Source organism: Armigeres subalbatus, chromosome 2 (genome assembly GCF_024139115.2).
Source record: "Armigeres subalbatus isolate Guangzhou_Male chromosome 2, GZ_Asu_2, whole genome shotgun sequence".
Classification (NCBI taxonomy): domain Eukaryota; kingdom Metazoa; phylum Arthropoda; class Insecta; order Diptera; family Culicidae; genus Armigeres; species Armigeres subalbatus.
In genome coordinates, this window is record NC_085140.1 from 62,710,604 (window position 1) to 62,725,057 (window position 14,454).

At 41.4% G+C, this 14,454-nt stretch overlaps 1 protein-coding gene across 16 annotated transcripts in view; it reads left to right on the forward strand.

The window, feature by feature from the left end:
• Window positions 1-14,454, forward strand: part of LOC134208741 (sorbin and SH3 domain-containing protein 1) — a 453,188-nt gene that overhangs the window by 161,128 nt on the left and 277,606 nt on the right. For 12 of the 16 annotated variants that reach the window (XM_062684617.1, XM_062684615.1, XM_062684612.1 and 9 more), the window contains exon 2: window positions 1,854-4,672. The exons of the other annotated variants lie outside the window; for them this stretch is intronic. In XM_062684617.1, coding sequence (XP_062540601.1) covers window positions 2,053-4,672 — 2,620 coding nt within the window. In that variant the 5' untranslated portion in view covers window positions 1,854-2,052. The remainder of the gene's footprint in view (window positions 1-1,853; window positions 4,673-14,454) is intronic. 16 annotated transcript variants of the gene reach the window in all.

A 14,454-nucleotide genomic window follows, 5' to 3' on the forward strand; every position in this document is an offset into this window, starting at 1 on the left:
CTTCATGCCTCTCAAACCTTTATATTTTAGATTTTAGTTCAGAAGCATATTTTTAACATATTCTTTAACATATTTATTTCATTTTATATGTTTTCATTGGAATTGTAATACGTCCGCCATTACGCATTTTTGTTAGAGGTACCCCACGGGGCCAGCGAAGGTTCCCCTAGAGGTTCATGTACCCCTGGTTGAGAACCGCTGCTTTATCAGAACCCGAACACAGTATGACAAAAATCATTTGCCATGCATGCTCTGATACTTCCGAGAATACGATGCTACTTTTGTAATCAAAGTTTGATTCTCAAATATTTCCATAAAGGCAGAAACTACGATAGGGGGCGATTCAAATATGACGTCCACTACTTTTTTGCATTTCTAGACCACCTCCTCCGCCCCCTCTGTCACGCTTTTTTGTATACCTAGTACATGTACTGTCACAAAATCTTAGACCCCTCCCCTCCTAAACCTGTGACATCATTTTGAACAACCCCTAGCATAAACCGATATTTGCTGTGGAAATAATAAAAAATAACAGGAGGAAAAGTTGTTAACATAAATTTTCGGATCTTTGCCATTATTATCTCCGACAAAAACAAAGCTTTGTCGTTGGTTTTCTTTTGTCGCTTGTTTCGCATGCGCATTCGAGAAAAAAGGTTTCCTTATCATGTGATTTTTTCGGCCAAATGCATTTTCGGCCAAACGACTTTTGCAGCAACACGAACTGTTCGGCCAAACAGCATGTTGGACCGTATGTTAATTTCGGCCTAATGTGTTTTGGCCATATGATTTGAACAACCATATGACGCATAACATTTTGCCAAACAACTTTCGACCAAACGGCCCTTCTCCGTTTGAAGAATTGATTTTAACAAAAAAATCCTTAGGAATTTCCGCGAAAAATTCTTCGGAAATTCCAAGCGAATTCGAAGCTTCCACAAGAAGCTGCTCGATATTCTTTGAAATTTCCTCGGGAAATTTTTCGGAATGTTCGTTTCCATTTTTCAGACTTTTCACGGAAAACTATTCAAAATTTACTAGGAATTTAAACGGTAACATTTTTTGTAATTTCTGAGGAAATTCTTTGGATTTCAAAAGGAAACTCTTCGGAATTTTCACTGGAAGATCTTAATTTTTACGGAAAGTTTTAATAATTTTCAACGAGTATTTGTTCGCATTTTTAACTCGTATAGGCCCAAGCAAAGAAAGTCAAATTAAAAATGCCATTGCTCATCGAATATTTGACGAATTTGCTTAATTTTTAGTTATTTATCCCGAGGGATAATTCGGTAAAATTGGCCATTTTTTTGACATTTTTGGACTTTCGTTCAAGTCAACTGGCCACTTCGTAACTGGTTCCGGAAGACCCTGGCGGACCCATGATAGCGGCCAAAAATGGAATCAGTGCAGTTACAATGCAGAATCAGTTACAAACTGCTCCGATGCTCTTATCTTCCATTTTCGCTATGTGAATTTTGGGAATAGTGCACCATTTGTGCAAGGTCTTTTTGCGTTTTTCAAGGAAAAGCATTTGCATTTCCATAAAAATTTAACCAAATTGCACTTATGAATCACATAGCGACAGATTGAGATGTAAACAATTATGCACAGCAAAAACGCAGCAAAATCATGTTTATACTTTCTGGGATACCCTATATGTAACAATTTCACCTCCTCTGGTCTTCTATATAAACGAAAACAAATATTTGTATTGAACATCTTATTTATTACTTATTAACTACTTATTTAAATTTAAATCAAATGAGCAACATTGAACACAACACAAAACTCATATATTTGGCTCACCCTAATGTCCACACATGTTTTTGTAATTTTGCACCGCGTCCCGCTCGCAGCGCGCTCACTCGGGCCCCCACTCAGAAGAACGAACGGCCTGCCTGCAATTCTCAATTAGTGCGCGCGTATCAATTGCGAATGGTGGAGGTAACTTTTTGCCAACCAACGATACACGGGAGGTACGGGAACGGACGGTTGGCTTGTTGGAGACGATTTACACATTGATAAAAACGGAAATCTTCGATTTGAAACGTCGTGATGAAGTGCACCTCGTGCGTCAGTAGCCGAACCAAGAGCGACGACGACGAAGACGATTCCGCAGAGATAGCCAGTCCCACCAGAACCATGGACAAGATCGAAGAGGAATACCGCGTAGAGTCACCACCCACCGTCACGGAACTACCTTCCACCTCCAAGGGACTTCCCTCAGTTTCTATTATTGAAGTACCACCAGACTACCGCGGCGAGTCGTCTCGGATATACGAAATCGCCCTGGATGCACAACACAACTCCAGCCCAAGCTGCAATTCAAATTTACTACGACCTTTGGACGTCATAACTGAAGAAACTAGTGATGTCAGCGATACCGAGAACCGGGCGCCCCCATTAAAAAAGGATCTCTGTTTTCCACGACCGAAAGCACGCTTCAAAAAAGCAAAATCCCGTAACCTGTTGAAAACTCTTCTGCAACCAAAACAGGAGCAAACAACCTGCGTTTTGGTTGACGCAAAAATCGCCGAATCCTCCACCGAAGAATACCGCAGCGTTTGCACTACAGAAGTGGTACCGGAAGAAATCCTCGAAGTGGAGGTAATCGATCTGGGATCAAACTCTAGCAGCCTGGCCGATCTAACCGAGATTGATGACCTTGAAGAAAACACACCCGAAGCTGAGACGGCTCCCAGCGACGACGTCAACGAACCAGAGCGTGATCAAGATAAGATAAACAACAACGGCACGATTGACAGCGGCGCTAATGAGTTCCGCAAAGCGTCGTCACCCGCACCAAACTGCGATGATAATGACAATGAAATCGATTTCGAATCGAGTACATCGGCTGAACCATTTGCCGCAGAAGGAGAAGATGAACAAGAACAGCTCCACAGCGAGGAAGACAACAACCGTTACGAGCACGACGCCGCCGGCTGTGGTGAGAGCAAAACAAATGAAATTTTCACGCAGACTCACGCAGCTACGCAGAATGTGAATGATGTTGATGATGATGACGAGTCCGATGATGATGATGATTCTAGTGAGTGTCACGAAAATGATCGCACCGAGTCGGACCGGGACTGCAACGACGATCGTGGCACCGCTAGTCTACTCGCGGATGTTGATCGTGCTGGCGTCGTGACGCAGCAGCATCGGAATGTCAATGAGGTGAAAGAGTGCAACGAAGCCGAATCGATTGATTGTGATTGTGTGACTCATCGAAGCCGTAGTGACAGTGCCGAAGATCGTCAACCGGTGGAAGTGATTGGTGATACCGGCGAAGGGGTTGAACCCATAACAATCGAAATGATTGGCGAAAGTGAGCAAGTGCCAAAACCGCCGCCGCCTATTCCTTTGCCACCGCCGCCGGCAACCGTTGCAGTGTCTACCAGAAAAACAGCTTCAGTTGCACCATCACGACCGCCACCACCGCCGCCGCTGCCGTCTGCCGAAGATGTGACTAATCTGGGTCAGGACGACATTAGCGACGGCTCTACGGTGGCGTGCGAAAATGCTCAAATTTATAGTGGCAGTGATACTGGTGAAACTAATTCTGCAAATGCTGATCAGAATAGTGCGCAAGATAGTGTCGATGCAGTAGTGGAAGAAGTTGCCACCGATCGCGAAAGTGATTCTAGTGTTCTGTTGAAGTTTCTGCAAGAGTCGCAGCCGCCACCAGCAGAAATTAGTGTGGAAAGTCGCCCCACTTTCGACGACGAAAAACGACAGCAAAATTTACCAACGTTGACGACGAAAATAGAACGCACGGTGAAAAGCGACCAGTTGAATTATGAAATACTTCAAGATCATCGCGTGCTGAGAGAAGAAACTGTGACCACTGCTGCCCACACTTCTACGGATGAGGTGATTTTACGGCGCAAAGGTAGTCGCCATCAATCCGAATCGCAACCTAAAGAACCTTCGCCGGAACAAAAAGCCGCCCTGGTACACGATCTACGCAACGAAATTAGTCGCATCAAGGACGCCGAGCTGCAGGAAGAATTTCGCAAGCTCGAACTAGAAACGGCTCGTTTCGAAGAAGAGCTTAGCAAATTCAGCACTATTATGCCGACCTCCACGTCTCAGTTCCCACCTCAGGCCGAGAACCTTACCTACTACGTTTCCAAACAAAATGACTTCGCAGTGGAACGACCGGTTCCGCCTCGAAGTAAACCACCACCACCTGTAGCTGCTGCAGTTACACCCAAACCCTGTTACACTTCCCCTCCCTCCTCCAGTGTTGCCAAATCTTCCTCCAACGATCAACTCTACAACGAATGGCAACAAAAGATGGAAGAGCGCGAAGCGCGCCGCTTGCACAAAGTTATCCAACTCTCCAAAGCTCCCAACGATCCTCCCCCAACCCAGCCTATCCCTCTTCCCGCACCTCCCCAACCAACCCCAGCCGAGTCAGATCCCAACCAAGAAGATGAATTTCTCCGGAAAATGAAAGATCGCCGTCGGAAGTTCACCTTTCCTGCCGGTAGCGCCGACGACAGCGATGGGGTCGCTAGTGCCCCCGCTACTCCGGTCGCCGGCCGTAAACCGGTTCCGAAACATATCGAGGCGGAATTTGCCGAGTTTGCCGAAATACGCAAACAACAGTTGCAGCGAGAGGAAACCCATACTACGGACTCGACTAGTGCGGCTCCGAAAAACAATGCTGGTGAGTCACCTGCTGGCGATGGAACGATTGACCAGCGGCCTCCGGGGCTGTTGGTGCTGGCCAGCGCCATCGGGATCGTTATTTGGAGTGTTTGTCGTGTGCTGTTTGGAAAAAAGTGATATTTTTTTTTGTTTATTAACGATTGTTGTTATTATTTTTTTAATGATTGTCTAAATGTTGTTAATTTTATTTCAATGTATTTTTCTTTTAAAACTGCATAACATATTAGTTTTTAAGTAAATGAAAACGAATAATAAAAACCAAAGAGAGGAAAATACATCATATAAAAAATAAATGACAAAAATGTTTTTTAGATATAGTTTTATGAAAGTAATAAATACTGGTATTTAAGAATTGTATTGTTTGATGGAAACTTAGTAAATATTCAAAAATTATCAACACTTTTTTTTTATTCATTTCCATTTTTTTGCATATCGTACAAAATAATTTTACCAGAAGAACATCATTACACTATACAACCGATTTTCCGATCGAAAGTTTGTTCCATAAGAGCAAACTAACAATAAACAACTTTCCATACCCTAGCAGCACAATCCAGACCAATTTGCAACTCAAATGTGACTAAATTCGGTTGTATATGGGTTACAGTCACTTTTGTGCAACATGTGTGCTACTCGGGTATTTTGTTCAAAATTTTAAGTTAGTATTTTCTTGATTTTATTATCAGATAGAACAATTTGCGTTGTTGGTTAACCATTTTGACTCTAATCTCATTTATATGAAGGACCCAATCAAAAATGCCTTGAAACTGTAGTTGAAGTAGAATTCATTTGATCATTTATGTTTCTTTGGCAATGTTATAAGTTGGGGCTCGAAATTTAAATTTGAAAGTCGCTTTCTTTATAGATGAGTTGCTGGACTTTTCCTAAGATGAGTTAGTGAACTTCACAGATACGCATTTGAACCACAACATTAAGAAACACAAAACACTACGTGTTTGACTTGACTTACGGGACACTGAAGATGGCCTTACTGTTGAGGTCGAAAAATGTATCTTTATCTGGGTAAATGTATCTTAAAAGGGATAGTACTAACCTGTGTTACGACAAGTGTAGATATTCCATTAAAAAGCTCTGAATAATTTTCTAATCTACAGGGAATTTTAAATTTTTTAAATAATTTGAAAAGGTTTTTTTGAACTTTGACATAGATATAGAAATGATGGAAAAAATGTATTATATAAACCAATTGGATTTTTGGAAATTGAAATCTTTTTAAGGAATTTGTCTACCTGTATGCTCAGACCAAAAATTCCAAAATCTCTCAATTTTCGGTTGTTTTCGATTGTTTTTCGTATGTTTTTGGTTGTAAATCATGACAAAAAAGCAGTCAATGAATCTGAAACAAAGCCTGCTCCAAACAATGTTTTAATTAGCATTACCAATGTCTAAGGTGAACCAACTTGAAGCTTATCTTTCTTTTTACGTTTTTACGTTCACTGATACGTTGCATTGCATCCATTCGGTCAGAAATAAACAGTTATGCGAATGTCGTTTAGTCACATTTTAACAACTAAGCTGCAATACGAATATTTCCCATGGCATTTTGACGTAGGACTACGTCTGTCTTTTCTATATTGGGGTACACTTTGCGATTGCGAAAATCGGAGACTGTCACGGAAATATGATAGACTTTGAACATTAATATCTCAGCCGTTTCTCGATGTATTTCCAATATGTTTGGACCATTCGATCAAGGATGAGTCAACGCTTAATTATATTGTTCTGAAAATACAGATTTTTAACTGTTTATTATCAAAAATTTGCAAACAATTTCTCTAAATTAAAAACAATTAAAACAACCAATCCCGTGCATGCACAGGCATCAAATCAAATCAAGCAACTTGCGGGTTTGGATCTAATCCTCAGTTCTAACAAGATTTCACCCAGAGCGAACGCATCGGTGTAGAAACAGCAGCACGATGGCACTGGTAGCATTTTCAATGAAAAACCAACGCATTATGTGAAGGAAGGCTTGATTACAAAAATGTCATCTGTTGCGATTCCGCGTGATGCAGTGGCGATGCTGAAAATGTATTCCAAATGGTGGCGTCCTATCGAAAGTCATCGAGTTTGGTTGCAGTTTGTTATTGAAAAAGGATAGGAGAAAGAAAATTGGATCTTCTGATGCAAAAATGGCCTGTTTCGATGGAACCGCCGTGGCAGCTTATTGTCCCATCTTCCTCCAACGCTGGCTTGTGATTCTGCTACCGAAGGGCACCTTTCTGTCGTCGCCAAACGACTAAGTTTTGCACTTTGAAGAAAAATAATCTCGGATCAACCTTCATTTGTATCAAACGACGGACCGGAAAAAATATATTGCATTGCCAATTACTAACAGAAACAAGAAAAAAATCTGAGCAAAAAGTTCACTTTCTGCCGACTACAGCCACCTCGATATAGACGCTACTTTAGAGGAAAATTTGACCATCGCTCAGACCGACAGACGCCAAGTGATTATGTTTTGTACTATGAAGAAAATTTCGTTTTAGGTCAAATTCAATTTGTTACTCTTTTTAACACAAAGTATTTTGAATCATGACCAGCTCATATTCAAATTCAGCATCTCGCGAGAAAACTTCACAGGATGCTTTTTATTTTCACTTTCCCATGTGAAACCGCTCTCTGTAGAATCGCGGTCAATATGGCTCCCGCGCGCCGGAAAGCAGCTTTTTTGATTCAAATGAATTAATTAGCTCCGCCCCTTTGTTAATCATTATGAGTGCACATCATATTCACATCCATATCAGATAACAAAGGGCTGGGCTAACGGGCTTACTTTATTGAATACAAGAAGGCTGCTTTCCGATGAGCGCGATCCATTTTGAACAGGATTCTTTAGAGAGTGGTCGAACAAGATTTCACGCAGAGCGGACTCAGCAGCACGAAGGTTCTGGTGGAGGTTTCAACGGACAACCATCGCATTGGTGGTAGCATCCGTAGCGATCCCACTCCACCAGTGGCGATGGTATCTTAGCGAAAAGTCAACGAGTGGCCGTCGGACAGTAACAGCACGAAGTGAAATTTCAACGCAAGGTTGCGACAATCGTTTGGTTGCAGTTAGTTATTGGAAAAGCGCATTGGTGAAAGAAAACTCTGAACAGAAACTGTTGATTGCAAGAATAGACTGTTTCGGAGGCATCGCCGTTTGGCGTGGTAGCTTTGCTTTTGTGAGTGATTCCATCCATTCAAACAAATTTATGCCATCATCCGACGAGCGCTTGTGATTCTGCTACCGAAGGGTGACTTTTATTAAAAATAAAGGATCTTTCCAAAATCGTCATTGTGGTTTAAACTGATAAATTCGAAAACTTAAGCCGAATAGTCTGTTTGTCTGGGTGAAGATTTTTCCCAACGGTCAATACCTTTTCTTGGATAAGTAGCGTAAGTCCTGTGTGTAATTATTTCTTGAAATTCCTCTCGGTTTGTCACCGGTGCCATTGAAAACGATACACGTACGCTTTCATCGCGGACTGAACCCGAACTTGAAAATACATATTTTTTCGTTTGTTTTCAGGCCACTTCCGATTCTGCTTATTTCTCCTTTAATTCGGACATTTTTGAGGATGGTGTCTTCTAGAATTGTGATTCCGTCCACTCCAAGTTACTATATTACATTAGTATAGGGGAAGTGTACCAATTATGGCCGTGTTCCTACTTTGGCCAGTTTCTCGTATTTCAGAGGCATTTAAAGCGACTTGACTGTGTCGGAAATAATGCAAACATTTGAAGGTCTGAGGGAAGGGTTTTCCGTTAAAAAAGCATGTGGTAGCACTCTCTGAGAGAGAAAATTGCCCAAATCTGCGCGCCAGAATGACGCTGTCAGTGTCGCCAAAATTATTTAATCACAGAGCCGTAGCGTGGATTCCCAGCGCCCTTGGCGAAATCTTGATTGGGCGCCCCTTTCTTACTAAGGAAACCAAAATGTGCAATATTTCACATTTAAAGAGTAAATTAGATTTAAGTAAAGTAAGTAAGATAAGTTTTAGTGGACTTATGATGCTGCAATCAACAGTCAATATTCGGTGGTATCTGGATTACAGCCCCAAGTATTTTTGAGATATGATTATTAACTATTGTGAAATACGTAAGGAACTGCATAAAGTCGTATGAACTTCTAGATTTACGTATGGAATCTCTAAAAAAAATATCTGAATGATCATTCAAATTACTGAAAGTTCTTCATTCATGAATTTCATCCGCTCCTGTTTATTGAAGGAAGAAAGGTTCAACGTCCCCAATTAATTGTATATTTTCTTTATGACTTCTGTAATCTTTGATCAAATACTAATAAACCATTGAAATTCTACAAATGTCTGAAGTATTCATGTCACAAAACGGGTTTTCATATGCCTACGCCATATTAGATCTAAAATCCAACTCTGGAGTATGTCGGTCGATGGTCGCAAAATAGATAGTCTGTCGGTAATTTGAATCTAGTTGGGTCTATGAAATTCAACTCCTAATAAAAAAACAGATCAATTTTGTGAGGAGCTTGAAGACACTGTTGGGAAAATAATCCAATTCTGAGTGGCCGAAATTGTTCAAAGGCTAAAAGGGTAAAATTTAAAATACTTGGTTATCGAAATCCCTCGATGCATATGTTACGGTTTTGCAAATATGTTATTATTTCAATTACATACTCTCGTTTAATTATAATAAGCCCCAGCGAAAAAAATAATAATAAACTATAAATGCCAATCGCTTTATATCCTCAATCGTATGAGTTTCAGGTTTGCTAGTATCGAAAATGCTGCTGGGTGAAATGCGGCCATTATGATCCTTTCTCGGATTTTTTTTAAATGATATAAGCAAATTTATCTTATATTTATATTTACCGAGTATAAGTCATTATAACAAAAGGGCCTTCATAATTTGGTCTGCCTCAGATACAATCCCTTGGTGGCCGTCAGAGGAGCATCCACGTTCCGAGTCGTGAATAGAGCAAATAGAAGATGTCGATTTGGACAACAGCTTTGGTATTAAAATGGCAGCGATGAAAATACTGAAAATACCGCGATTCGCATGAATTCGTACGTGTTACAAGCTCAGACTATTGTATTAATCACTTTCTCCTTAGACAGAAGCAAAGCACTCTCCAATAGTCGAGATTTCAAACTATTTTTCAGAAATGATTATGGATCTAGCGATTAAAAGCAAACAACAAAAAAATTGTACGACTGTCTTCTAGGAGATCAGCATCCTTTACCATATTACGAACGGGCTTTGGGATGTTTCTAGTTCCTCAGATTTCAATAAATCCGTGGAGGTTTGCAGGCTTCTTATAATTTTATTATTCATGCTTATATTTATCATAACTTCTGAAAAAAATAATTAATCGCATTTGCAGATTCCATCAACTTCTATCTTACCCATGGAAAACATTTAGAGTCTAAGAAGTAAAGTTTAGACATCTTCGAGCGCTTCCGGAATTATAAATTGTCTGAAGTCCTAAAGAATAATCAGTAGACTAGGTATTGCTTTTGGATTCCAGAAACCTGTATGATTTTTTTTTGTTCGTATATTTATTTGGTAGGCACTCTGTGTTCTTAACCGCTACTGTGCCGTGATCTACTGTGGTACTCTGCTGTACAGAGTCCACACAGAATATATTTTTAGATATCCATAATTCGTTATTGTTGTCGTTTCCAGTCCATATCATCGGTTGCCATTAATCGAAGCACGTTGGAGGAATGCCTCCGAGAAGAACAGGTTTGTCAGTCGTCATCAGGCAGCCGTGTCGGTGAGGCGCGTTCCCCAAAACGCCACCGTATGGACTGCGCTTCTGGCGACTGACAAGGTTTGGTGGAGGGGCTGGGAATCGAACCCATGACCATTCGCTTATGAGGCGAACGTGTAGCCAACTACGCTACGGGACCCCCCATAAACCTGTATGATTATTGTTTTGACTCTGATTAACTTTAAAGTTACCTTTTGCTAACACACAAATTCTTACCAGCCATTGACTTCATAAGACAATGCTTTGACTCTCTCACCCAGGAAAAGTCATGTGTAGGACAGGTCCTACTTGTCCCATCAACTCACGGCGTTACTGGTGACCGTAATAGTGACAAAATAGAAAATAATCCAATCCGCGCAATTTGGGAATCAAACTTCACGCTGTTCAAATAAGTTTTTGACATGAGATTTTCAGATTTTTTTTTATTCAACTTGTTAGTGGTTTCGGAAGTCCTAGAAAACCGGAATAGCTGTCAAAACTAAAACCAAACCATTCAACATATTAAAGTGAGAATGAAGAGATATTAGAGCTACATAGACTACTTAAAATATCTCCACTATTAGACTTTGCAGACGATTATGATTTGCTCCTTAACCAATGCAGAGTTTTATTTCTCATGTCGCTATTCTTGATTTCAGCGCCCCCTAAGGGCTGGCGCCCTTGGCGGGGGCCAACCCCGCCAACCGCACGCTACGGCGCTGTTTAATCATTATTCAGTTTACAATTGCTTGAGAATTTGCCGTAAACGACAAAAGGAATTGGCAACAATGGGGAAGAAATTTATCACTCATGCAGTGGTTCGGCGAGAGAACAGCAGCATCGTTGACCAATCACGCAATGAGGAAATCAAAATAAACAAACTCCAGCTGGTTTTGGAAAATGAAAACATGAGCCGTTTCTAGAAAAACATTAGAAAATATCGTGGGAGGATTTCTGTACAAGGTTTCCACACAAGCTTTGGAAAGTATTCGAGTGATAACAGTGGTGCCGGTGTAAGTGAGACAAATAAGACAAATAAGACAAATAAGAAAAATAAGACAAATAAGACACAAAAAAAACAAATAAGGCAAATAAGACAAATAAGACAAATAAAGCAAATAAGGCAAATAAGACAAATAATACAAGTTAAACAAATAAGACAAATAAGATAGATAAGACTAAGAAGAAAAATAAAGTAAGTTCCTCCAGGAATTCCTCCGGAAGTTCCTCCAGGAATTCCTCCGGAAGTTCCTCCGGAAGTTCGTCCAGGAAGTTCTCCGGAAGTTGCTCCAGGAATTCCTCCGGAAGTTGCTCCAGGAATTCCTCCGGAAGTTCCTCCAGGAATTCCTCCGGAAGTTCCTCCAGGAATTCCTCCGGAAGTTCCTCCAGGAATTCCTCCAGAAGTTCCTCCAGGAATTCCTCCGGAAGTTCCTTCAGGAATTCCTCCGGAAGTTCCTTCAGGAATTCCTCCGGAAGTTCGTCCAGGAATTCCTCCGGAAGTTCGCCAAGAAATTCCTCCGGAAGTTCCTCCAGGAATTCCTCCGGAAGTTCCTCCAGGAATTCCTTCGGAAGTTCCTCCAGGAATTCCTCCGGAAGTTCCTCCAGGAATTCCTCCGGAAGTTCCTCCAGGAATTCCTCCGGAAGTTCCTCCAGGAATTCCTCCGGAAGTTCCTCCAGGAATTCCTCCGGAAGTTCCTCCAGGAATTTTTCCGGAAGTTCCTCCAGGAATTCTTCCGGAAGTTCCTCCAGGAATTCTTCCGTAATTCCTGGTTCCTCCAGGAATTCCTCCGGAAGTTCGTCCAGGAATTCCTTCGGAAGTTCCTCCAGGAATTCCTCCGGAAGTTCCTGCAGGAAGTTCCTCCGGAAGTTCCTCCAGGAATTCCTTTGTAAGTTTCTCCAGGAATTTCTCCGGAAGTTCCGCCAAAAATTCCTCCGGAAGTTCCTCCAGGAATTCCTCCGGAAGTTCCTCCAGGAATTTCTCCGGAAGTTCCTCCAGGAATTCCTCCGGAAGTTCCGCCAAAAATTCCTCCGGAAGTTCCTCCAGGAATTCCTCCGGAAGTTCCTCCAGGAATTCCTCCGGAAGTACCTCCAGGAATTTCTTTGTAAGTTTCTCCAGGAATTTCTCCGCAAGTTTATCCAGAAATTCTTTCGGAAGATCCTCCAGAAATTCTTTCGGAAGTTAATGCAGAATTCCTCCAGAAGTTCCTCCAGGAATTCCTTCGGAAGTTCCTCCAGAAATTCCTTCAGAATTTTCTCCAGGAATTCCTCCGGAAGTTTCTCCAGAAATTCCTTCGGAAGTTTCTCCAGGAATTCCTTCGGAAGTTTCTCCAGGAGTTCCTTCGGAAGTTTCTCCAGGAATTCCTTCGGAAGTTCCTCCAGGAATTCTTTAGAAAGTTACTGCAGAAATTCCTTCGGAAGTTCTTCCAGGAATTCCTTCAGAAATTCTTCCAGGACTTCCTTCCGAAGTTCCTCCAGAAATTCTTAGGGAAGATCCTCCAGAAATTCTTCCGGAAGTTACTGCAGAAATTCCTTCGGAAGTTTATCCAGAAATTCCTTTGGAAGTTTCTCCAAGAATTCCTTCGGAAGTTTCTCCAGGAATTCCTTCGGAAGTTGCTCCAGGAATTCCTTCGGAAGTTTCTCCAGGAATTCCTTCGGAAGTTACACCAGGAATTCCTTCGGAAGTTCCTCCGGAAGTTCCTCCAGGAATTTCTGGAGGAACTTCCGAAGGAATTCCTGGAGGAACTTCCGAAGGAATTCCTGGAGGAACTTCCGAAGGAATTCCTGGAGGAACTTCCGAAGGAATTCCTGGAGGAACTTCCGAAGGAATTCAGTATTTAGAGCTTAATTCAACTTTGGGAAATAGTAGGTCCATGAAATTTTGTAGGAACATTCCTTGATAAATGTCAAAGAGATTGTCAGTTGGGATAAGCGAAATTCGTTCCCAATTCCGAGTTATAGACATTTTAGTACGAAAATAGCGCTCTACCGCGAGAGAGCTTCCTTCAGACCTTAAGGCCTGTATTTGCATCGAGGTCGAGGTTGCGTGAGAGCATTCCAAAATAGCTTGGATTTGAACACAGTGGCCCCAACACCCTGGCTTCTTCTTGATTGTTCAGCTTAGAACCATCTGTGTCGAAAACTATTGATCCTGATCGTAGATCTGGACCGCCATTTTATCAAGAGCTACGTCCGGGATTTATTACCTGGAATCATTGATGATCTCTAAATAGATTCTGGAAAAAGCAATTTAATAAAGTATTTTTTAAAAAATACCTGGAATAAACCTTCATCAAAGCTATGTTCTTATCCTCCCAGTCTCCATTATTTATTACTAGAGGGTTTATTCTAATACTTTTTAAAATACTCGAATGCCTTGTCGGTATGGTCACCTTCCTTGTGTTCCGTTGGTGTCAGGCCATTTGGCCGAATGCCGTTTGGCTGAACGGGTCATTTGGCCGAATGCCGTTTGGCCGATTAGTTAAAAAATAATAGTAATAAGAATTGAGTAATGAGAAGTAGGAAGTGAGAAGTAAAAAGTGGAAAGAGAAAAGAGAACTTCTTCCTACTTCCTTCTTCCTTCTTCATTTTTTCTTTTTCCTTCTTCCTTCTTCCATCTTCCTTGTTCCTTCTTCCTTCTATCTTCTTCCTTCTTCCTTCCATCTTCCTTCTTCCTTCTTTCTTATTGCTTCATCCTTCTTCCTTCTTATTTCTTCCTTCTTCTTTCTTCCTTCTTCTTTGTTGCTTCATCCTTCTTCCTTCTTACTTCTTCCTTCTTCTCCCTTCTCCTTCTTCCTTCTTCACTCTCCCTTCTTCCTAGCTCCCTTCTTCCTTCTCCCTTCTTCCTGCTCCCTTCTTCCTTCTCCCTTCTCCCTTCTTCCTTCTCCCTTCTTCTTTCTTCTTCTTCCTTCTTCCTTCTTACTTCTATCTTCTACCTTCTTCCTTCATTTTTCTTTCTTCTTTCTTCATTCTTTCTTCTTCCTTCTTCTTTTTTCCTTCTTCATTCTTCCTTCTTCCTTCTTCCTTCTCTCTTCCTCCTTCTCCCA